This window comes from Aptenodytes patagonicus, chromosome 12 (assembly GCF_965638725.1).
Source record: "Aptenodytes patagonicus chromosome 12, bAptPat1.pri.cur, whole genome shotgun sequence".
In the NCBI taxonomy this organism is placed as follows: domain Eukaryota; kingdom Metazoa; phylum Chordata; class Aves; order Sphenisciformes; family Spheniscidae; genus Aptenodytes; species Aptenodytes patagonicus.
In genome coordinates this window covers 9,259,828-9,285,385 of record NC_134960.1, presented here as the reverse complement: position 1 = coordinate 9,285,385, position 25,558 = coordinate 9,259,828, and the positions used below count along the sequence as shown (strand labels likewise).

At 50.7% G+C, this 25,558-nt stretch overlaps 1 protein-coding gene across 4 annotated transcripts in view; it reads right to left on the bottom strand.

Moving 5' to 3' along the window:
• Positions 1–21,767, bottom strand: part of CYFIP2 (cytoplasmic FMR1 interacting protein 2) — a 57,738-nt gene extending 35,971 nt beyond the window's left edge. Inside the window, exons 1-10 of one of the 4 annotated variants that reach the window (XM_076349727.1) lie at positions 21,705–21,767; positions 14,128–14,268; positions 11,972–12,061; positions 11,814–11,891; positions 8,773–8,874; positions 7,577–7,758; positions 7,148–7,244; positions 6,317–6,445; positions 4,839–4,943; positions 1,619–1,710 (exon numbers count right to left, since the gene is read on the bottom strand). In XM_076349727.1, coding sequence (XP_076205842.1) covers positions 1,619–1,710; positions 4,839–4,943; positions 6,317–6,445; positions 7,148–7,244; positions 7,577–7,758; positions 8,773–8,874; positions 11,814–11,891; positions 11,972–12,061; positions 14,128–14,244 — 992 coding nt within the window. In that variant the 5' untranslated portion in view covers positions 14,245–14,268; positions 21,705–21,767. Of the gene's footprint in view, positions 1–1,618; positions 1,711–4,838; positions 4,944–6,316; positions 6,446–7,147; positions 7,245–7,576; positions 7,759–8,772; positions 8,875–11,813; positions 11,892–11,971; positions 12,062–14,127; positions 14,269–14,961; positions 15,017–21,156; positions 21,293–21,704 lie in introns of those variants that run through there. The other 3 variants (XM_076349726.1, XM_076349729.1, XM_076349728.1) reach the window with 3 other exon arrangements.
• Positions 21,768–25,558: the final 3,791 nt, after the last annotated feature.

Here is a 25,558-nt window from a genome sequence, read left to right as displayed (position 1 = left end):
ATTCCACTTTCGTGGAGACAGGAAGGGAAAGAAAGTGACAAAAACAATATTAGTAAGAAATGGGGATTATATGGAACCACCTTGGCAGAGTTAGTGTTGGGAGTCTCATGCAATTTGCTGGGAAAACAAGTGAGTGAGGAAGAAACATTGGTTAGTAAGGTACGGCACACAGACCTGGTAGACAGATTTCAAGACAGACATTAAAATTGTGCACAGGTAAACAGCCCGCGAGCTACCTTGGTTTTGAGATGAGAAAATGAATGCAGCTGACACATCTTTCGTTGAAATGTGCTTTCTGAATGATTTGGGATAAAATTTAAAATTTAAATTGTTTTGGAAAATATTTTTTAAATTTACATTTTGTAGAATTTTTTTCTTTTTTTTCAATTTTCATTGAAAACCTTTTGCTTGGGAAATTTTGCCATGTTCTTTTCAAATTTCTCGTGAACAATTAATTGGCACTTTTCAACCAGCCTTTGGGAGGGCAGGGAAGGGCCGTTCCTGGGTGAGCCATGTGGCGGGCAGAAAAGCCGGACCCTCCAGGGTGGAAGGGGATGAGCAAACAGAAGCGGAGAGATGAGACTGCAGGTTAGTTCCTGTCCTGCTGAAGAGACAGCTCAGCGAGGCTGCTTCTCGCAGGCGCCGGAGAAACCTGACTTCCGTGCGATATGGTCCCACGGGTGAACGGCCACTCGCTGGTGAAAGGCAGGCTGCCACCAGCGGTTACAGCCAGACACAGCTCAGAGGGGCTTTGCTTACATGTGGTTGCAAACACCGTTCCGAGGATATCCAAACCTAACACCGATTCTTCTAGCAATAACTGAGCACGATGCAAAGCTACAAAGACAAGTGGGGCCTTGCACACGCCTGTTGTGATCTGAAACAACGCCTACAAATTCATCTGATGGGAGTAGCAAACTGCCTGTGAACCCAGGCTGGGAAGCAGTGCTCTACACTCCTGAGCACTGCCATAAAGACTCCATTTCTGCCCTTCTCCCACAATATTAATTCATTTCCAGTGCATCTGAGCCCCCAGTTCAACCCTCATTCCCGCTGCCCTTCTTCACAAAACCTGCCTGAGCTAGAGGAGACGCCCTGGCTACTGCAAAGAGATCCACTGCTGTGTTCACGCTCTGGAGGATTTTGTCCCTGGGATGCAAAATGTGGATTAAAATCTCTCCAGAGCGGGGACACGCTGCTCGCACTCACACACCTCCAGGCGCGCACACCTCGCAAGCACTCAGCGGCTGCCCCGGTCCGCACGCCAGCCGCCTTTCCTTCCTCCTGCCTCGCTGCTGGCCACCGAGCACCCTCCCAGCCCTTGCCAGCAGGAGCAGACGTACGGGCATGCCCACTCTGCTGCCTGCACACAGGGGTATGGTTACACATAGGTTCGGAGCTGGCTGCACAGGCACGCACTCAGGGGCCGGTGAGGACATCTTCCCATGCAGGGCCAGGGAGGTACACACGTGCACACAGAGCTGGCACGCCGGGACTCACACCTCACAGGGACACACACGAGTACCCGTGCGCAGACCTCACGCACGCCGGAGAGTTGCAGCTCCCACGGCTTTCGGGACACACACAGAAGCCAAGAGACATTATGGCAGGCACTCACTTGGATTTGTTCTCCTCATAGTGAGCACTGGTCTTAATGTATCTGGCCAGTTCTATCTGCATATCGCCGAATAAAGGAACCACCTGCAGCTGCTGGAAAAGAAAACAAAAAATGGTTGAAACACGGCAGAGACAGAGCCCGTGGCCCCAGCGCAACACAAGGGACTACGAAACGGCATCCTGTGTCTCTGAAGCTATGGAAAGTGTCGGGCTGTTTAAAGCAAGGTGCAAACCTGGACCCAGGGTCATTTCACACCTACGAAGCGACCAAAAATGATCACAAGGCTTTTTGCGTGATGAAAATCACCCCCTGAGAGTGTTCTGGAGCCCTGGACTCGCCGATACCAGGCTGGTTATTGCCAGAACGGTTCAGTGCTGTAACCGGCCACAGGAAAGGCTCTTTTTACAACAAAAAGAGAGAAGCATATTCCTGAGCAGGGCTTGTTGCCTTGCACCATAATCCTCCAAGAGAATAGAGGGATGAAAAGCCAGCACGTTGGTATTTTGGCAGCAAGTTGCTGCGGCTCTCTTCAGAGGGGAGCTGTAGGCTGCTTTGCTGCCTGGACTGCCAGGGATGTGGCGTCTTTTCCCCAGCGACTCAGATTGTACTTTGGCACTGTGGCTGCTAGTGATGTGTCTAAAAACTTCTCCACGAAGAGAAAGACACAGGCAATGGCTGCCTGCAATAGAACATGGCCTTGCTCTCCCTTTGCATCTCAGGAGGATTTGGATGGGAAGTAAATTCAAAGTGCACTGAACGTACCTCAAGCTCAGACAGGTCCCTGCTTCACTAAGCTTTCAGATGCAAACAAAATTCAACCAGGAGCTACCAACAGCTCTTCAATCAAACATGAAGCTTCAAGTTCACCCAGCTACAAAAGCCTTGCCCCAAAATTCATGGAAGATGGTGGCAAATTCCCTGTCCTATTATCACATGCTGCTCTTCTCAGGCTGGCTTGTATGGAGGATGTGCAATGCTGTCATGAGGGATTCTCAGTGGCGCTTTCATAAAAGGTTTAAATGAAGGGGTAGTTCCTTTCACTACTCAAATTCCTGGTCAAGCCACTAGAAATTTAATCAGAAGGCAATAAACAGATGTAGTAAGAGGAGTAGTTGGCCTTTTCTTATTGAGATCTGATAGTCTGGAGTGGTACTTAACTGATTAGGTGAGACCACAGCAGATGTTGTAGAAGTGCAAATGGAAAAACAGCTGGAAAGGGAAAGTTATTCCATGCAATGGAAGATATTTTACCTGATTCTCTGAGGGCCCACAGCACTTTGCAATGAACAGCAAATCTGTTTGAATGCACCAAGATACAAAACTCTACAGGTTACACTGAGGGCTTGATTTAAACTGAGATTCAGTTGAATTAGCAAAGCTGAACCAGGGAAAACTCGGAAGACTCCAAGGGATGGCATGATAAATCAACTTTGCAGAGCTGCAGTCCTCAGCAGTCTCCCCAGTGAGGAGGGTATTCAACCACCTCATTATCGCCCCATCCATGAGGTTACGGTGTCTGTCTGTAGTTCCCTGCGTGGCAGTTTGAGCCCTGCTCTCAGAGGTGTCTCCAGGAGATGATGCAAATTGGGCTAAATAGGTCCCCACTCAGTCAGGGTGAGAATGCAGCAGCTGGTACATCAACCTTTCATGAAACCAGCTATCTGGGCTCGCCCATCCCCTCCCCTTGCGCAGACCCAGTGCATCATCTATAAACTGCAAGTTGGGAGGCATCCCGTACCCTGTCACCACCACCGACCTTGTCTTTCAGGCTCCTCAGCAGCTCTCTGGGTAAAGCAGCAAGGAGGAGCCACTCTGCTGGAAGAGTGATGGGGAAGAAGCACTCTGTGGCCCCCCAGAAATCATCATCCTCTCATTTTCACTGATGTGGAGCAAGTGTTGGTAACAAAAACTAATCTTTCCATCTCAGGAGGACTGCTCAAGCTCAGTAGGTCTAAAAGAAAACTAACTGCTCCATCTGGGAAGTTATTCTGCTGTCCTCCTGCTATACTGTTATTCTTTGCTGCCAATACATTTGTCCCTTGCCAGATCCCATCATGCCTCCTAGAGCTGACCTGCCCCAAACCTGAGATGCCTCCTAGACCCAGCCTGTGCACAGAAGCAATGGAAAGGAGGTGTCATTTCCCCCTGCGAATGCTGCAGGCAGTGCTGTGCGGGGTCTCAGCCCCCCTCTCCATCTGCCACTGGGGGCTGGTGGCTTGCACACACACCAGATTTTGGGGGAAAGCAACAGGGTTATCCCAAACCTTTTTCATGCTGAGTGGCCCTGGGGCAATGCAGCCTGGCCTCCAGCTGTGGACCAGCCCCGGGCTGGACTCAGCTGCACATGTGCATGGGCAAAGGGAGGCTGCACGGCTGCTTACCACCCTGTCACTGGGAGTTCTCGTGGGCCTTTCCCCAAAACCCAGATCTCAGATGAGACAAAAATGGTTCCTCAAACCACCAGGTGAGCCCTTTGAAGAACTTGCTGACACCTCCAAGTGCCACCTGACACAAGCTCTCCAAGAAGCTTTTTCTGTCCTACAGGGAGCACAGTTTATACACAAAATAAGACTGCCAGATCACACGTTGGCTGGCCAGCTGTGTCCCCTGTCCCTTAGTTCAGCACCTTGCTGAGGGAAAGGGGAGTGCAACGATCACCCACACAGACCTCAGCAAACCAGCCAGGTTTGCCAGTGGCCTGAAATGACGGTGCTCCTCAGGAGACTGCAAACCTGGCTCAGAAATGTGCAAAGAGGTAGAAGCGACGTCAGTCTGGCACACCCTTCCCTCATCCACAAAACAGACCTCCCATGTGCCGTCCCCATCCTTTACCCCTCAGCAAGAAACAGGCAGAGCCACAGCGGCAGCTGGCTGCCCAGCCAGGGCGTGCAGGGCCCTCAGCTCCCACCGGTTCCCCAGGCTCCAGCACCAGCTCTGCAGGAGCAGAGCCAGCACCAGGCACCGCTCACACATCCACAGCCTTGCTGGCACCAAGGGCCGGCATCGTTCGTCCCACCCACACTGCAGCTCTGTGCCCGTGCATGTTCACAGCAATCCCATTCCTCATCCTTCGGCCTACATAATTTCTCGACCCTTTGGGTTTTTTGGAACTGTAAATGATTCCTGCAGTTTGGGTTTTGCTGGCAGCACGTGCAATGGTACAGGTCGCTAATTCATTGGTCTGCAATAAACTCCAGCCTCACCCAGACAAGTCACTGACCTTGAAGAATTTGTCTATTTTGCTAAGGTTGATTCTCTTCTTGGCATCCAACTTGTAAATGTTGCTGACGTTCCCATCCATGAGATACAGGCCAAACCCCATCACCTGGAGAAGATGGAAAGGCTAGGTTTCATTAGCGTGAAATCAGCAGCACAAGTCAAAGAGCTCTCCATCACTTAGCATAAAGAAGACCATTTCAGGCTCCTCTACCACCTGACACTCGTGAGAAGACTGTATAAAATGTGCACACATCTGCAAGGATGTACACGGTAGACAGAGGACACATGATGGATTGCTTCTGTCTTCTGTGCAAAAACACATGACGCTCACTCTGGTAATTTGTTCCTCTGCTCTCCCACATAACAACAACCCAAGTCTTCTCCACCCAAAAGCGAACATTTACTCCCGAAGAATTGAAAACATTTAAAATATTCTCCTGGATTGATTTTTTCCCTTTAATTCAGTACAAATCATTACAGATATTCAAACTACCCACATTATCCTTCAAAGAACCTTAGTTGACTCATACCGTGGTAATGAAGTTCTTATGGTAATAGTGACTGCAATCACTGTAATAACTGACTTACAGTAAGGACAAATATAAAAAAGAAGCAGATACTTTGGCGTGTTCATCTTGAGGACTCTTTAGAGTCAGGAAGCCAAACATGGGAATATCTGCCTTCTGCGGGGAATTATTGCTGGGAATGGGCATCAAGCAGAAAATTCAGGGTTGCAAAGTTGGTGGTGATTTTGGCATGTCCTATACAGTTACCCAGGTCAAGCCCATGATCCCGCACATCCATGCACAACAGAAAAACCCCTTCTAGCTCTGGAGAATGCAGGGCACCCATCGGTGCTCTCGTCTACCAGCTGGAGACCACCACCACACACATGCTTAGTCCCAGGCAGGCAGAGCTGCTGGCAACCTCGGGAAGGATTAGGGGAAAAGATAGAGATGGAGATGGGGAAGAGCAGAGGAAAGGGAAAGAGGAAGGAAGATTTTTATATGGGAATATGGGAGAAGGCCAGAAAGGACAGGAGAGAAAAGATGGGAGAAGGTCCAAGTTACAGCAGGAACAGAGGCAGCTCATGGCACTGCCTGACAGAGGTGACACTTCAGAGCACTAGGGTGGGACATCCCTGACCCATGGCCACATCCAGTCTGTTCAGCTACAAAGAAGAGGTGAAAATGGGAGGATTGAGGTATTGCAGCAGAAGACACAGTAACAGAGATCAGAAGGGAAACAGGAACAGGAGGAAGGCAGCTTTGGTGCTGCATGCAGAGAGCCTTCCCACCTCATAGCCACCCATATTTCCAGAGGATGCTGGCCCTGCAGAGAAGGGATGCATGTAAACCCAAAGGAACAAAAAATAAAGAAAATGAAGAGAAATATTGTCCCGGGAGGGGAATTTCATTTTACTAAAACAAAAGTGAAACTACACAAGCACCCAGCCCCACAAGCATGGCCGAATCTCACCTTTAAGAGCATGTGTTTCTCACTGGGAGTAAGATACATCTTGTTTTCATAGTAATCCACACAGATGTTGACAATATCAGCCAGCAATTCCTCATAGCCAGGGATAACTTCTAGTTGTTGGTGCAGACACTGAAACATCAACAGGGGCCACATTATCCACATGGACAGAAGAACAGCAAGAACCAGGGGAGAAACATATGTGAAGGATTAAGAGTAGAATGATAAGAGGTTTCTTCAAACCTCATCTGTGTGCTTTTCTTAAGTTCCAGGCAGAAGATTGACCTCATGGTACCACCTGTAAGGAACAACCTTCCTTCTGCAGGACAGCTCTCCCCTTCAGACTGATCACAACAGCCAAATGTCAGACGGTGAGATGTAAAGAAAGATGCCTCAGAAGTAGACTTTCTGACTCCCTCCTGTCTCTATGCAATATTTTACCTAATAAGCAGAAGCTACAGAGCCTGTGGAGTGTGGAGGGCCCTGGGTCTGATCTGCAGTCCCCATGCAGTCGCAGAGATGGACTGGATGGATTTACTGGGGAAAACAGGGGAAGAGTTTCTGGCAGAAACCCCTCCCAAGAGCTCTTCTTGCATCTTTTAGACCTTCATCTTTGTCTTGACATAAAGAGACCTCCAAAGCCACCCAGGATGGCCCATGGGAAGGAGATATTGCTAGAATTATACAGCCTGACCCAAAAATCGTCAGTCAGTGGCAATGGCCCAACAAACAAGACAGCTATTGCCACAGTCCAGTCTGAAGCACTCTCAGCCCTAGCGAGATCGTTGCCTCCATCCACAGAAAGGTTAACTGGTTCAGAGGAAAGGGACCTGCCTGTGTGATGCGGTTGTGGTTTGCCAGGAACATGGAGAGATTCTGGGACTCCTGGATGGACTGGGGGTCTGCCATCTTCCGCAGAAACTGGGCAGCTCTGGAAGGGAGAAATCCAACATCACCAAGGATCACTCACCCAATGTGACACTCTCACCGCCCACCTTCCCTGTTTCACCTGCAGCTGCAATGCAACAGCCTCAGAGTCCCCCTGCAGTACAGCTCTGCTCTTTTCTCATTTTACCAAGAGGGAACTGAAACACAGTGAGGCTCAGAGATTTGCCTAAACTCACAAAGAGAGCCTACAACAGCACAGAAACCCAGCCTCCAGCCTCCTGATGTCCACCTGACCTCACTGCTGGGCAGACCAGGCGCTCCCTTGCAGGCCAGGCACAGTCCTGTCCCCGCTCCCGCTGCTTCGCCCCCTCTCACCTTTTGTAGGCGGAGTGGTCATTTTTGACGCTGCACTTCATGTTCTTCAGCTCATCCAGGACGGCAAACATGTTAATGAACTTGCCCAGCGTGAGGAGATAGGCCTCAGAGACAAAGTCCTTCCTCCGCTCAGCATGGCACAGGCGCTTCACCTCGCTGCAGAACCGCTCGATAGCCTTGCGCTGGAAGGCAGTGGGACAGGGTCATCTCAGCAGCAGCTCATGTGCAGTCACCACGCCACCAATGGGACCCTCCTCCACGCACCCACCACCTCCTTCCTTTAACAAAAGCATTTTTCTGCTGGGGATCAAGGCTCCAGGGTCCCTCTCCACTGTCACCATGAAACAAAGCAGTGTTACAAACCACTGCAGTGGTGGAGGACCTCAGTGCTGGAGGACCCTCTATTTGTGCCTGCCCCAAGTGCGGCATGTTCTGCAAAATCAGGCTTCAGTTTTTTACGTGGGGCATAAAGACCTCATAGGACAGAAAACCTAAAAATGATGGTGAAACCCAGCTGCAGCCAGTTATAAACGCAGGCGGTGATGGGGAGAAGTCCCTGGACCCCACAGCAGCTCTGTTTGCCACATGGTCATTGCTCTGTTGGGATCTAAGCGTACTATTTCGTCAAGTACCTCAAGTGTAGCAACTGCTAAATTTAAGTTTTGGCGCTCTTTGCCAGCTGACCCCTGACTTTAGGGGGCTGTGAGCACGTCCCTGTTCCTGCTGGCACAGCGGGAGGGTGTCCAGCTGCATGGCTGCATCCCACCCCAGGCACCAGCTGCACCACCAGCCCTCAGCTCTCCCCGGCTTTGCTTCAGAGGAAAGAGCAGAAGAGCGAGCTGTGCTGGTGCTGGTGGAGAAACAGCTCTTCACATCCACCAGCCAACACCCCTGAAAAACTGGAGCTGTGCCACCCATTAGCTCCCCATAGTGGGGGCTCTGGTCCTCCATGAACTTCAAGGGCTTAGGTGTGCTCATTCCCAACTTGTATGCAAGATGTTGGAGCTAAGCAAGGGACACACAGATTTTCCTTCAGACAGGTCTCAGGTATCTGCTGATGGCTGCAAGGAAGAGACCTACCAGGGGGCTCGGGGGCTCTCCAAGCTGGTCTGGCTGGCAAGGATAGCACAGCCCTGCTTAGGATAAGTTAACACCAAAGTAATAAATTACTTTTGCCTCTCTCCTTGACCACTTACCTGAAAATACATGAACTTCATAAGCTTGGTGACTTCTGGCTCCAGGACTTCCACCGTCTTCTCATAAATCTCCACTCGGTTTGGCTGTTCGTTACATTTCACCTGTGTTGCAAAGACAAATCATCCTTGTCAGCATCAGAGTTTCTAACACAGCTGTGGACTGCAACGGCCACCACCTTCTGCTTGTTTCACAGTGAATCCTGTCCCCATCTGAGGACAATAGAGGGACCCGAGAGGGAGCTTGTTCTCAAGGCAATATGTGACAGCAGAAGGGGCTATTTCTCAGATGTGAAATTCTCTCCATGCATTATAAACAGGCACGATCCTGACTCTGAGAAATAAAAGTCTTCTAATGCATTTGTCTGGGGTAGAACACATGCAATGTGGAGTATGGACTTGTTACACAACGTGGGAACGTTCTATCATAAAGTTATCTGAGACTTTGTGTTGCAAAGTCCCATGGACACACAAGGCACCAGGCTACAGCTCTGCTATAGCCTCGCTAGGATAATTTTGGTTCAGTTGCCAACCCGTTAAAAATCACTGGGCTTGTATGTGGCTAGCAGCAATGAAGTGAGTCACCTTCACTGGAATCCCAGGAAGCTAAATTTAAGGACATACTCAGTTGTCGTCCATCTCATTTCCAAACCGTTACTTGGAATCATTACCAAACTTTTAGGGAAAACCCCAACTGCCCAAGGCAATGCATCCTGCTGTCCTCTGGTTTTGTTTCCAGTTGTTGCTGACACAAGGCTGTGATGGGGCTGACAGCTCTGGTGCAAATTTAGTAGCCCAGCAGCTGATCCACAGGGCACGAGGGGACAAATCAGCCGGCTTTACATGTGGGAAGATGCAAAAGTAGCTTTGCCCTCTCTGTAGTGGGGAATCTAATGTCCCTGCCCTGGTGTTTCATACTGCAGTCAGGCGATATTGATGGCCATGAGGATGCAGCTCGCAGTAGGGAGGAGAGGTGCACATTTAGGTGTAGGCTCTGTTCTTCACCTGTAAAACCATGATCTCCGATGTAGCACAGGGAGGTGACGTGACCGAGCAGCCAGGCTGGGGGGCTGAGAACAGGACCCCCTGGCTGCAGCCATGTGCCCCATGGCAAAGCACAGGGGTCATTGCAAGACCAAATTCGGTGAATCTGTAAATGAACCCTCTGCTGTGGTGTTGTCTGCTCCTCCGTCACATGCGGCACTGCCTGCAGCCCCGGGGGGGAGGACGGGGCAGAGAGCAGGGACTCCACAAGCTACGCTCGGAGACCGGGATGTGGGGGCCACTGGGATGGAAGGACACTAAAATGTCAAAACAGATGATCTGTAGCACTGTCTTGCCATCAGCTCAGCCACAACCTGACTTCTGTTAGTGTAGCTGGGAGAGGCAGTAGCAGCACAGCATCAAATATAAATGGGAGATAAGCAAATATCCAATCAGTGGCAGAAATCTCCCCATGGCTGGGTCTCATAGAATCATAGAATCATAGAATCATTGAGGTTGGAAAAGACCTCAAAGATCATCGAGTCCAACCGTCAACCCAACACCACCATGCCCACTAAACCATGTCCCTAAGCGCCTCATCAGCAGAGTATAACCTGAGGGGAACTGAGGTTTGACCTTTCCTGGGGAATCACAAACATGGGCATTGCCAGCCATGTGGAAATATTTTTTCCTGGCTCCACAGAAGCACTGCAAACCCTTTTATCCAAAGGGTTAATGGAAGTGCCCTGCACCCGCCCTGCCGCGTTGTCAGTCGGCGTTTTTGCAGTGATCCAGCACACGTTCACATTGCAGAAGACAAGCTCTGAGCTGAGTCTGAATCACGATCAGTGGGCCACGTGGGCAACCTTACTCACGTCTGTAGGTGTTTGCAGGATGAAGCCACTGAAATTCAGGTTGGAGAGAGAAGGACTAGAAAACAGTTGAACCAGAACTAACAGCAGAGGAGGAGAATGATTAAATGTGGGGGGGCATCAGGACCTTCAGGTATATCAGCAGCAAAAAAGGGCATTTGGGGAAATATTTCTGGCACATCGAAGTGCTCCTTCATGCACCCTCGCACAACACCTAGAATTCTGAGGCTCCCGCGGGAGCAGAGAGAGGACCCCAGAGTCTGGGCAGCAGTTTGGGATGCTGAAACCTGCCCCAGCTGCCTAATCTGCTCTGTGCAAGTCAGGGAGAGCCTGAGTCTGCCACACCTCGAGAGGACCCACTCTTTTCATCCCAGGCTGCCTGGGCTCCCTTCTTCACACAATGCAAGAGTCCCACTCAGCACTGGGGCAATTTTTAACTGAAGCTGAAGTTCCTGATACCATGTAATGGTATGATACTATACAATGGTATCAGGAAAGTGTGATATAAACCAGATCTGATGATTTGACTCTCAACTTCCAAAAACTAACTGAAGCAAACTCCATTTCCCCACAACATCAGAGAGAAGCAGTGCACCGGGAAGGAAATAACCACACTGCTTTAATTAAAGCAAAGGCTACCCATTCTCCAGACAGAGAACTGGATAAAGACCCAAGTGACAAAACACAGCACCATCCCAAGTACCGTGCTGGACCAGAGCTGTGCTCAGCTGAGTCCTGTCAGCAGCTGTAGGACAAACAAGCTGGTCCTGCGGGGATGAAATAACTTCAGGTGCGACTGCTTTGGGGAGCAGGGGAGGGGCTCGTGAAACCAGGAAATGTATATAAGGCAGTTGGCTTGTGGGGAAGGGTGACTGAGCTGTGAGGTGCTGCTAGGAGGTATCAGGAGTGGAGCTTTCGTATACATGAGAGTGCAGAGCAGATGCCCTTTGCTAGGGCAGCAGTATAGATCTGCTTCTGAAATGGCTACCAGGTGCTGAGATCAGTGGTTGAGACTTTGGTGGGGAGAGGACAATTTGAAGAGTCAGTGGTCTCTCTTTTCAACCTTTCTATCTGCTTCAGTCTTCTCTGCTTTTTTGTTCTTCTGTCTCTGGTTCAAACTAACCCATGCTGAAGACAAAACCAACTAGGTGCTCTGGGAACATCCCTGCCTGGGAAGGGCTTGAGTACCTGGGGGATGGCTCGTGAGCAGCTCCTCCACGTGTAAAGCATCACGGCGTACTCGTGGCCTTCTTCCAGCATTTCATTCTGAAAGACAGAGAAGCGTTGCTCGGGCAGGGCACGCACCACAGGCTCAGCATTGCTGGGACAGTGACCGGGGCACTCACCATGCTGGAGTGCACCGTTGCCTGCTCGATGTACCTGGCAATACCGGTCACGAAGGCATTTCTGTCTTCAAAGTTTGTGTCAAAATTAGCCTATGGGCAAAATGGAGAGATGGGGATTAAAATACAGCTAGATGTTTGCCCACCTGATACTGTCCAGCATGGGATGTGTTGGCAAAAAGCAGAATCAGTAAGGCTCCTGGGCATGGGAGCAGCTTATGAACAATTTGAAGTGCTGCACCTCTAGGTCTGAAGTAGATTCATATGTGCAGCCTGACATGCTTCTGAATCACCCATGTTCATTAGAGGAAATCCTGCAGATTATATGTGTGAAAATATGGCAATCAAGACTGATAAATCCTTGTAAAATCAAGCCAAACCAGGTGGGGATCAGTTATAGAGAACTGCAGCCACACCAGAGAGCAAACCTACAGCGATTATTCTAAGGATTTTAGCTTGGTAACTCAAAGATAGATGCAGCCTCATTAATTTCTATTTGTGCCCTGGCTGCTAGGGGAAGACCGCATCCTGTCAGCAGGAATTGCAAAGAATAAACACAGAAAGGGCAGGGAACGAGATGTCTGAAAACATAAATATGAAAGTCAGCACTCATCTAGACGCTGTTATCCGCGCTAGTGTTGCTCTTGCAAGCAGATGCTTTGGGATGAACAGTTGTTTTGGAAGCTGAGCTACTGCTTTGGGTTGGGACAGGGGGGCAAGAAAGTGCAGAGCAGGGTAGGGGATGAAAAAGCAGCTCCTCAGCCTCTCTGCGCTGAGTGCCTGTTCACACACCCTGCGCTCAGGTTATTTCCTCCATGAAGGCTGGCTGATGGTATCTGCTGGAGGGCAGAGGTTACAGAAGTCCCAGGCGCCCAGAGCTGCTCCTTGCAATGACATTAGCATTGCAGCGACCACGTTCACCTCAATAACTGAATTCCTGAGTAGGAAAGGCGGGAGCACAGACCCGTGGCCACAGGGCTACTCTTCTTAGTGCCTCGAGGACATCGCATGTGACAAGAAAAGCTGAGGCTGTATATGCATTTCTGACTAGCAGGGGAGAGGGCTACATACAAACCAAGTATGATGAGGAAACAGGCTTGGCCAATATCTCTAGATCCAGTTTAGATGAGGTTTTTTAGGCCCAGCGGTGTGCACACACTCGTGGCCCTGAAAGGAGGCTGTGCCATAAGGCTGGACCCTAAGCCCCTCACAGGACACAAGCCAGCAAAGAGTAAAAATGGTTTAAAGAAGAGATAAGCAAAAGCGATATGAAGATTTTCCAGAGAGAGTTTAAATTTGAACAGCCCAGAACTGCCTTTGGGTCTGATAACCCGTAGAGATACTAATGCTACTGAATGAGCCCGCAGTCTGACCTGCTGAAAGAGAGACTGTAATTTCAGACCCCTGCGTACATGGCACGGCAATCATTGTGCGGGTGTATTTATACACTGCCACGGGTAAGTCATGAATTCAGGAGTAGCAGGATGGAGAAAGTAAAACCCCACATTATATTTAACCCTGGGTGTGTGCTATAGGGCAGGGTGTGGCATGGTGGCCAAGCAGCCGAGGCATCCCGCTGCGGATCCAAAAGCAGGAGGTTGAGCCTTGCCCTGGGCTCATGCCAAACTTTGCTTGGTCAGTGCAGCTGCAGCTAAATCTGCGGTTGTTCAAGGCAGAGAAGCGACTGCAGCAACTGCCCTCCCTTGCATGCCACCAGCTCCCCAGACCGGCAGCTCCAGCTGTGCGAGCGGCACAGGCCAGCCAAAGTCAGGCAGAACTTTGATTCTGACCTACTTAGATGCATGCACTACCATAAAAAGGAAGCACAGAAATATGTGCATAATAAAACATCGCTGAGAACTTTCTGCTGTTATCACAGATCTTATCTCCTGCTTCTTACCCGTTCGTGCACTCTGGTCCTCATTTTTAACTTCCCTATGTCTGGCTCAGCCTTAAAGATCCCTTTCATCAATCTCTAGTGCTTTCCTTTTAAAGCCTTTGGGAACAGATCTGTGGCTAGATCTGTTCTGAACAGTTCCTAAAACACGGTGAACCCAGGATGTTTTCAGCTAGTTCTCACAGCACCATGTGCCCCTCTGCTTTGCGTGAGCCACTGGAACTACCCTCCCTGCCCCACCACCTCTGGGAGCTGAAGGTACCTGGTACATGATGGAGGACGGAGGCGGTTCGATGCATGGCTGCTGGTCTGGCAGAGGCAGCTCCTCCAGCAAGTCCACGTTGGACAAGGCATCCTCTAGTGTGACGTGAGTGGTCATGGTTCTGAATGTTCAGTTTCCGTGCTAAATCCAAAGTAAAAGAGAGGGTAATAGACAGACAGACAGCAGCCAGAAGACCGAGTGGGAAAGCGCCAAAGGACAAAACTGGAACCACGACTGGCTGGCACTGCAGGAGATGTGATCCTGGTTTATCTCGTTTTCCTTTTCTTGTGTATTTAAACTACTTCTCTATGTCATCTCTCCTTCCGTGATTCAACAGCAGAGTAGGAATGCAGAATAAGGGGAACACAACTACCCACCCATGCCCTTCTCTGCTTAACTCTATGCAAAACTGCTTAAGACAGAGAACAGCTGGGTGCTGCAGTGCAGCTTTAGCAGCCCCAAGTGAAAGCTTGTGCTCTGAAATGCAAAGTGGCGCTATCAAAAACATCTCTCGAAGCAGCATAATTAGAAAAGTATGACCGATGCTGACACTCACATGCTCTCCTTCTCACACACATGAACGACGCTGGAAGCTGTAAACAACAAGTTGCATTCTCAAAGGTGAACCGGAAAGGATCGAGTGCTGCGCAGGCAGGCTGTGGCACTGCAAGCAGCCAAAAAAGAAGTTGCCGTTAAAAAAAAAAATTCCCTGTTTTTACCACACACACAGTGTTCCCTGCCCAGTCCCAGCCCGCTGTGGAGCTGCCAATGGTGCCAGCTGCACACGAAATAAAAAGCAAAGGGAAACGTTTCTGAAAGCTCACTGGCACTTACCCTAATGCGAACCTCAGGACAAACCTCTACGTTCCTTATCTCCTCTGCCATTCACCTTTGCTGTAAGAGCACAAGCATGGACGGACGGCTGCTGTCAGCCAGGCTGAGCACTTGTATAATCACAGCCACAAGGCTTCCCCAGTTAATACCTAATCCATGTGCAATAGCTGTGGCTGACCTAGAGTGTATGTCTCCTAGAAGAACACCCCGCTGCATTTAAACATTTGCAGAGAGAGAACTCGCTTTAAATATTGACATGTCATTCGATTAGCAAATCGCCTCCCCCAGTGCTTTTTTCCCCACTCAGAGCCTGTCTAGTTTCAAATGTGAGCCATGAGTTTTATCGCTCTAATCTGCAAGACAGTAGAGCTCTCTATTATCAAAGTTCCCATCAAGATACTCACACATTTCAATAAAACACCCTGCAGCCTTCGCTTTGGCTCAGGCAAGCGGACTGAGCTCTTTGCCTGCCTTGTTACAGAGCGTATTTTCCAATCCTTTAATCATCTCTTTGGCTTTTCTCTAAGCTTGATCCAATTTTGCAACTTTTTTGCTGAAGTGCAGACACCGTAGCAGGACACAGGGCTCCAGCAGTGTCTGCACAAGCGCCAGAGACAAGAGCAAGGTAGGCTCCCTCCTTGTGTACAATCACACCAGTTCCTTTGGTCACAACAGCAGCTCCATAGGCACTCACATTCAGCCGATTATCTGCTACAAATCCCTTAGGTCCTTTTTTTTTTAATTGAGTCACTGTTTCCAAGAATATAAGTTTGCTTTTCATTTCCAGCACTGGCAGCGTGGAAGGACAATGGCTTCGGGATGTCCATAGATAGACACACATGCACCCGACAAGGACCACGGCCAAGGGGAATGCACACTGTGTGCAATCCTGGGGCGGCTTCATGTTGGGTGACGAGAGGGACGAGTCTGCTGCTGTGCTTTTTATCATCATCGCTGCCTACATGCATGGGCTGCAAGAATATGTATGAGTCTGGTAAAACCCATTCCACCTCCACAAACGCCTCCCCAAGGTACCAGGCAGCTGAGAAACAGGCTTGGTTATACCTGCAGCTGAAGCACCATGAAATAAGTGCCTGGACAAAAAAAATCTCAAGCAGCCCTTTCCCTACATGCTCAAATTTCCGTTTCCTTCTTCACCCCTCTTTGCTAAAATGGTTTCCTGTAACAAATTGTAGCAACTGTCAAAACCAGACACTACGTCCCGGCAGGCCGCAGGCAGCAGCAGCTTCCTCCCTGCCTGCAAGCACCCGAGCTGCTCCGCGCCAGGCAGGCGGCTCCACTCGCCCCACTCCACAGACCTCCTCGGCTGCCAGCCGCTCTCCACCACCATCCTCCAGTGCCTCAAGACTCTAGGGGTTCCCAGAACAACACCCCTGGTACTCACACATGCTTCATTACATACTTCGGGCTTGGGAAGACAAAAACCTTCCATTTTATAGCTTTGGGGGCTGTGGCTGTTTATTTCGGCTCATTTCTCATTTTTCTGTAAGTCAAATTCTAAGGCCATTTGTGCAAGGTGTTGGCAGTTTGCTGTAATCAAAGATGCTTCCTCAATAACCCTGTGACAACCAAAGAGCTCAGCAACTCAAGGGACAAAATTATTGCTGCTGTTTGGGCCACACCAGGAGCTATGGTCCCAAATACGGCATCAGGGTCCTGCTGTGCCGGGCAGCGCACAAACCTGCGAGATTAAACCGGTCCCTGCCCTAAAGATCTTGCACTCAAATAGAGGAAGAGAGGCAGCGTGTAGAAATACGTGAACAGAAAAGGAAGCGTCAAGCCATAGCGAGCAAGTGGTGTAATCGGCCATCGGCCCACCCTGTGCTTTGCCATGGCTGAGCAGAGTGCGAGAATCCAGATGCAGATGGAAAAAATACCTAGACTTTGAGGGTTTAACAGATAAGTCTTTATAGGGACTCTCAATTCCCATTCTACGCTTTCTTAAGCCCAACAGCAAAACCAATGGAGGCTACGGGGAAAAGCGTGGTCTGCCAGGACCTCCCCTGGGTCTCATGCCCATAGCACACTGTGACAGACAGCAACCTTGTAGCCGGAGCATGTGACAGAGGGGCTGCTGGTCCAGGGCCGGCAGACCTGGATCATCACCCCAGATCACCCACAGAGGAGCAGCCTCAAGCGATCCCCCATCTGCCTGTGCCATGGCCTCTCGTCTGCTCCTTGGGGTGGCTGTAGGGCTGGTGGGGGCTCTGTTTTTTATTGGGGTCCACTGCCAGTTGTAAGCATCTAGCAGTTAGAGGGGTTGTGCACTGGTACAAAGGCTGGGGAAGGCTCTGAAGGCATCAGCTTGGCCCAGTCCATGGGGCGCTGCATGGTGTCTCCCCACCACGGGGGCTGCCCGGGAGAGCCGAAAGGGGAAGTCCTGCTGCCACAGATCCACGCCGTCCTCCCTCACCTTCCTGCAAAAAGGTTTCTAACACAAATGTGCTGGGGCTGCCCCAGCAAATCCAGCTTCACCCCCTTGGTCCAGCGACGAGCGGGGCAGCCATCAGGTAACGTGAAGTGACCAAGCGGTTCCAGCCCAGGGAAGATGGGGATCCCTGGGGACACTCATCAGAAAGTCCTCATTAAGCCTTAACCGCCATCCACCACCTGGGCCTCAGGGCACAGGCGGCTGCGCTGGGAAGAGGAGCGTCAGCCCGTGTTGGTGGTTTGCTGACGGCATTTCCGTGCACGTGGCGGTGGGGCTGGGGGCCGCACCACCCAGGGAGCAGCGCAGCAGCCTGCCCAGGAACGGGGCTTTTTTGCTGCCGTAACACGTGCACAGCGGGGCGAGGCTTTCCCTCACACACAGGAAGCATATCCTGCCTGCGTGGACTCTAACACAGCCATGCAGGCTGCTGGGAGCCATCTCGCAAAAATACTTTCTTCTCCATATCCCGCCGCTGGTCAGAGAGGCCAAAGGAAGTCCCTCCGGTCCTACATGTTTTGGCAAAACTGAATGTGAGCCTGGCAGGAGCCAACCCCACCCCAGTGAAACCCCGGAGAGGGATGCAGCCACTGGGCTGATTACCTCTTCTGCTAATGAGCGTTGGTGCTAATGAGTGCAGTGCTGCCCACACTTTCTGCCCATCTGCTGCAGAAACCTCCTCTCCCCATCCCACATCTCACTTGCAATCCCTCTGGCCATTTCTTACACCTTCTAAAGCCAAATGACCACACTGAGGCACTAGGGCTTCTGGACACTGCAGGGAGCCGGCCACGCAGGGTCCACGCACAGGGCATGGCCCCACCACCCCAAAGCAGGTATTAAGAGTTCCTGACACGGTGACTCTGTTGTGGCAGCATCCTGGGGGCCAGATTTAACAGACAGCGTAGGAAGGTTTTGAGAAGGAGCGAGGATGGACATCCCAGACGTCTGAACTTGCAGGGCAGGTCCTACCTTCCCCATCAGAATGCTTGCCCAGAAGTATCGGTGCAATATCATCCTCTTCGCAGTGAAAGGAACAAAGACGTCTTTATTGTTAGAGCAGCTTGGGGGAACAAAGGAAGACTTTTAAAAGCGGGGCCATAATGAATATGTTGCATGCATGTGCGCTTGGCTTCGAAGCTGCACAGCTGAGAGCTCTGAGGAAGTGGCACGGGCTGTTTCGGTTTTTCAGCTCGCCTGCTCCGACAGCAGACATTCACGCTGGAGCTGCAGTAGCTACCAAGAGCAGGAAAGGAGGCAAGAAAAAATGGAAATTGCCCAGGAGATTGGCAGTAAGACAGGGTCCAAGCCCTGCAAGCCTGGGGTGAGACAAGCAGCAAAATGACTTTTGCTGGGGAAATGGCAATGTGGAGAAGGAGGACAAACTTCTTCTGGTCACTTCCTGATGATCTGGGATTCTTCTCCAGCTCTGATGCCCAGTCCCTGGGTAACCTGGGAAAGTCACTTAATTTATTTTTGCCCCTGTGATAATGCTTCTCCCTCTTACTCCAAAATAGCATCTAACCTGTGGTCAGAAACCATCCCGACCCAACAAGTACCCCAGCAGACTGATGTCTCGGGTGCATAAAAAGCAGAGCATTTCTGGTACCCACTGCCTCACAGCAAGAGGACAGTAAATGCTCCTGGCCATCAATGTATTTTTAATCAAGAATAACTTCAGGGTGCAAAAGCTTAGTTTGACCCTTGCCTAAAATGCACGGGATTAAAGTCCCCTGTGTTTTAGCATGCATGTCATCAACCCCTCCTCACATGCTCTAAGAATTACTTGTAATTGCAACCACCACCACAGTTAGGTTATTCGCAGGAGCAAATAAACACAGCCAGGGTAAGCGAGGCTGGCAGAGCTGGGCTCCTGCCCTACACAGACACAGATGTTAATAACCATGAAATTACCCTTCCCATTAAAAAAGGAAGCCAAACTGCACGACTCCTGAAGCTGTTTTTCTGTATCTCCACTCTGCGTTTTCTGCCATTCCGTTAGGGCTGAGTTCCAGACATTTACACCGCCTCTGTCTCTCAGCAACACAATTATTTTGGAATTTATTTCTTTTAGAATAACTTCTTCATTTTTTTTCTGGTGCCAAAGAGGGTCAAGGAAGGAGGCAGGCATGGGAAGCTACATTTCCAATATAGTTGAGAAATTTAGAGCAAGTTTTCAAGCAACCCCATTGCTGACAGTTAAAGCGCTTCTTGGGAAATTAAATCATACAGGACAGTATTGTCAATAGTTGGCCAATTATTGATCTTCCAAAACCGATCTTCCTGTTTTTCATGCAAAGATGCTAACTGTTTGTTAATAAAATTGCTATCATTAAATCAGCATAGTCTTCTTTGCACAAGAGACCCTGGTCATAAAATGGAAGATTTTTCCATATTCCTCGGGCTTTATTAATAACAATTAACTGTACAGAGAAAAGGAGAAAAGAACTATCCTTTGCAGGGAATTACCCTAGAATTATACGGCTGTGACAGACACCAAAATACAGGGCTAGTCACCCGTCTCAGTGACTAACCCCAGACAACTGTCATCATGCAAAACATGAGGGTGCTTTTTCTTTCGGTATCTGTGCAGGGCAGGAGGGGCACAGAGGGTTTAGCGACTCAGCCTAATTCTACGAGATCTTTGTGATCCAAACAACCCCCCCCAAGTCAGGAACCCCCCGTGGAAAGCGGCAGATGGCGAAGGGGGACAAGCTCTGCTGCTGGCTGTCCTCTGACAGCACACACAACCGCCACCCTTCCCCCTTCTCCAAAACAACCCTGAGCAGGCGGGGAGGTTTTAGCATCTGCCTCTTTTTCTTCTCCTCATTCCTTCCCGGTCCTTCCAACCTACGGAAATTTCCTGCAGAACCCATCCATTCCTCCCCAGGTGGGATGCGGCCGGCAGCACGCATTTCCAGCATCCTCGGGTGGAAAGTTCAATACAAAGAAACGCTACCGGGGGCGCACCTTGCTCCTGAACGGCCTCACGCACGGGAAACCCGGCGGTTTTGGAAGGGAAAGGTTTTGCCAACTCCAACCGACGCCGAAGCACGAACCTGCGGGCGCAGCTCCAGCCCACGGCTCCCAACCCTGGCTCGGACCCCGTCGCTTCCTCCTTCCCCTCCTCCCCCAGGGACACCATATTTTCACGCCACGGGTGATCCGGGCGCTGGTCGGGAGCCCCCGCCGGGGCCACCTTCAGCCTCCGGCCCGGCGCTGCGCGCCGCCGCTCCTCCATCTCCTCCATCCCCCTTTCTCCCTGCGCCAAGCATCGCCGCGACCCCGGCTCGGGTTAGCGCTGCCGCTGCTGCCGGCGGTGGGGCCCGCGGCGCCCGCCGCGCCCGGCGCTCGGCCCCTTCCCCCCGTCCCGGGGGCGCGGAGCCGGGATGCCGGGAGGAAGAGAGGGGGATCTGCGCTATTTTTCCCCCCCCGGCGCCTTGCGGTGGCTGCGGGGAGGCTGAATGCTGCAGGTAGCTCTAAGCATTGTGGGATACATCCCCGCACATCCCATCCCGGCCCGGCCCGGCCCGGCCGGGCCTCCCGCCCTCCCTCTGCCCCGGGGCGGCGGCACCTGCCCCGCCGCTGCCCCCCGCCGCCCCCGCTGAGCCCGCCCGGGGCGGCCGGGGGGCACCGGGCTCGGCGGCGGCGGGCGCAGCCCCGCGCGGCCCGGGGGAGGGCGGGAGGGAGGGGGTGAGGCCGCGCGGCCCCCGCGCAGCCCCCGCGCCCACCCCCGCCCCGCTCACCTGGCGCGCCGCGGGGTGCGATGCTCCGCGCCGCGGGATGCTCCGCGCCGCCCGCACAAAGAGCAGGAAATGGCTGCAGCAAGTGCACTTCCGCGGCTCTCCGCCGGCCCCTCCGCACGGCGGCGGGGGGAGCCCCGGCCCCCGCCGCGGGAAGGGGCTGGAGCCGCGCGGGCGGCTCCTCCCCCGGGCGGCGCGGGGGATGCGCGGCGGGGCCGGGGGCCGCGTCCCCCCGCGGCGGGGTCTCCTGCCGCGGCCGCTGCGCGGGGGGAAGGTTGGGGTGGCGGCAGCGCGGCGCCGGCGGGCTCCCCGGCGGGGAGGGGGGAAGGCCACCAGCCCCCCCGGTGCACGGGGGGGCGAGGGGGGGACAGGGCCGGGGGCCGGCTGCCGCAGCCCCCCGGAGGCCTGACGCTGGGTGAGGGCGTTTGGGTCCCTGAGAAGGCAGGACCCGGCTGGGATTCCCCATCTCCCTGCTGCTGAGCGTGCTGGGTCTCGGGTATTCAGCCTCTCTGCCCCTCAGAGGACCTGTACCGTCGTTAGGTTTTACCTACCATTTTAACGAAAGCCCTCCTTGTAGAATACACATGAAGCCTTGGATCGCTGAGCGTGTCAGGGACCAAAAGCAGAAGGCAGTGCCTTTGCTCAGAGCTCCAAGCCTCTTCTGAGTCAGAACCGTATCCAAAAGGTCTTCCTTTTGGCGTCCGGCATTTTCTTCAGGGACAAGTTTCCAGTCCTTCTGCTCATGCTTCTTTTTAAAGCTCCAATACAGCTCTTCAGATCTACTGTGAAATCCAAACTGGACCTCGTACAGCTTTCAGAGGAACATCGCCTCGTGGTGAGGCAATAGAAACCCTGTACGGGGCCTTCATTCATTTTTCTGCAGCCCTCGCCTTCTGATGGGGCTGTCTGTTTTTTGAAAGACATTGGTGGATACCCAAGGACTGTTGAAAGTCTAGATATAGGTCTAGATATATTTCCTTGGTGGCCCTGGCAGTGTCCCTTTCCTGAGCGTCAGCCTATGCTAAAAATGCACCGCCATCTGGCCCTTGCTGGATTAGAGTGACCACTCCTGACTCCTTACAGACTGCTGCTCTGTTGTCCATGCTAGCGTGGGGCCGAGCTTGCTCCCCGTGGGTATGTGTTGGCTCCCCAGGGAAGCCTGGACACCACGTTTACACTGTAGCGCTGCTACTGTAGGTTGAATGGATGCCAGGGGCTGAAGGCACCGGGGTCTGCAAACTACAAAAGCAGCAAGACAGTTCTATCTCAGTTTTAATAAACAGGACCGCATCTGAAAAAAATCTATTGATAGCATCTCTGGGAGTAGATTCTTCTCCTTCCCCTGCATAGCATTTCTTCTATCTCACCTTTAACTGGAACATTTTGTAGCCATCATTTCTCTTTTTACTATTTATTGCTTGTCAGAAAAAATCAGTAAGTGAGCATTGTTACTGCAGATCCAAAAGATTCAACAGCTAATACTGCTCTGAGGCCGTGGGTGAAACAAGGTCAATTCAAGAAAACTGTGGCACTAAAAACTGCTGCAGACTTTTTTTTGCACAGTTTAATCTGCTCCCATTATCAGCCAGGCTCAGGGTGATGGGAATTCCATGAATGTTATGATAGCATTTTAATTTTCTACTCTGTGTTGTCTTAGATCGTAGAATAATAGAATGATGGTGGGATGAGCTGAACAGAAGAATACACACAAATTTGAAGTGGCTGCCAAGTGAGATTTAGCAGAGCCATTCACCTGAATCCTGCCGTGCTGACGAGCGCAGCGTTCAGAGAGGACAAAGCCAAACATCACATAGAAACATGTTAATTAAAAAATGTTTCAGGAAATTATAGATTTTTTCCAGGCCTGATTTTAAGGTAATTATCCACTGGGACAAGCACCCACAACCCCCACTTCCCCAGGGTGACCAACACATGCCCAGGAAAGAGCTTTTCACGGCTAACGTTGCTGCACTCCAGCCCGTGGTCTCCACTGAGAAGCATCAGCTGTTCTTTCTAGATGAGGTTACTGCTTGGCTGCCTTTCCTAGCTGGGACGCCAGCCTGGCTGTGCCAGCATTTAGCCATTGCAGCAGCAGGTCGGGGACGCGCTGGAACAGCGCTCCGGGCCTCAGCTCCGGCCAAATGTGCAACGTAGGCAGAGCTGTGCACCCACCGCCTCTGATAACCAGCAGGCAAAAGTAGGGACAAGCACAAACTCCCACCTTTCTGCAGAACAGCCAAGCAAAGAGGGTCAAACTGGCAAAGGGGGAATGGTTTAAACATTCAGCACACTGCATATACTTTCCGAGGAGACAGAGAAGGGGTATTCAGAGAAGGGTTGTTCACTTTGCGGCAGGAGACAGCTGATATTCTCACCTCTACTTTGTGGAGAACATCTACAGTTAAGCCACATGAAGGCCACAAGCCAAAACTTGCCATAGAAACTGCTATGGTGGGAGAAGACTGTGTTACAGTGTGTTAGTATCATGATGTAACCACAATATGGCACTGCCCTTTTGAGATTTGTGAAGTCCCCTGTAAATAGTAGTGGGAAAACAGCCTCTGGGAGCACTCAAATATTATTAATTATTATCCCCATTTCACGAAGATTCAGAGAATTTAAAGCCACCACAATGCATATTTAGATGTAGAAATCTATGTGTCCATATAGTAAATTACCCAGTTTGCAGAGATTCTGAATACTTCCTACCCCCAATAAACCCAGCACATAATCTAACCCCAGAACATTGCCATAGTTCCAAGGAACAGAGATATTTCCGAAAGCCAGAAGAAACCTGTTTGCTTCTTGGTGGGGAGAATTTGGAGGAAGAGCAAGCTGTATGATTGTAAGAGCATGAGGATGGGTTTTGCATTTTTGCTAACATAGAGTGAAAGCCACAGTTGGGACTTGGTGATTTTATTGTTTGTAAAAATACGTATCATGTACATAGAAATACTGCAAAAGAAAACCGAACATAAAACATCACAGTATTATTTTGTGCAACACTCTCTAGCTAATAAATATTACACTTTTCCAAATATAAATATAATCTCAGAAACATTACCTAGCGAAGCAATATTGCTGCTAAATAGCAACCTCCTCAAGCTCAACAGACCCCTGGTTCCTCCCAGGATGGAGGGGGCAGCAAGCCAGAAGCTTAATTCTGTGAGCCTGCAGATACTCCTGCCACAGAGTGTCTGTGCTCAGGGAAGAATCTTTTCAGAGTATCCTGTGGCTGTATGGATTGTCTAAGTGCAATCGAGAGGGGAAGAAAATAGGGTTATGGCCAGCTGTCCTCAAATTTAGCTGTAGAAGTGCAGTTTAACATGGTTAGGGCTACTGAAAACTTCACTGGCTAAATGCCAAATTTAGCATCACCAGAATGTGACAACGGGCTAACTCAGACTAAAGGATGAGAGGGACAAAGAGAAACTTAGCTTAAATTCACTGTAGGCAAAAACTCAAAATTTGTTTATAGATGCTCATATTCCACATATTGGTTCAGACTACCAAGAGATTTTGGCAGCAGTCCTGATTTGAAGGTAGCGCTCTGATCCTGCATTTAGGATTGACAACCCCTGGTCAGAATGTCAGGATTCTCCTTGCCTGGCAGAGTCGTTCTGCATGATATTTGTAGGAGTAAACCAAAGAAAATAATGTGGAATCAAAGCAAAGTGGGAAGATGTATAAGGCAGGAACTAATGCCTTGCCTGTATCCATATACCTGAAAAGATATTCTGGCTCCTAAAAGCTACCCTAGAACCATGGGCCTGAAAAATACCAAAAATTAAGCCTCCTTCTATGAAGAAATAGTTTGACACAGGATATGTGAGATCATGGGATTACATTATTTCCTTGTTCCATTTTTGTTGGCAAACGTATTTGAACCTGACTTCTGTAATGACGGGAGAGATTGCTGCTGGAAGTTTGCACCTCAGAGTTTTTGTAAACTGCTGTCACGTAAGGTTTCCCCATGTTCTCGCCTGCCCAAACAGAGAAGCATCAAAAAAATACACTGCACATATGCACATATCATCTGTGAGTCCTCTTGACTCCTCTAGTTATTGTTAATGCTAAGCAGAAAGTCCTGGTCTTATTTACAAATTCTGCAGGACACCAACACCCACACTTTTGGTTTTCAGGTCAGTTACATCAAAACAGTGTCTCTGTCTTGCGGTGAAAAAGTAGATTTTCACTGAAGTACCAGGAGATGGATATTGTTCATACCTTCTTCTGCTGTCACCACATGAAGTGGAACTCCTCGTGGAGTGAGTACAGGCAGTCCATTCACATAGGACTTTTTCTTTGATCAGTCCCTAGAGGATTCACCAGTCTGTTCACAGAAGAGATGGAAAAGTCTTTACTTGTGATGATTCAGTTACTCTCTGAAGTAGGAGAAAACTCT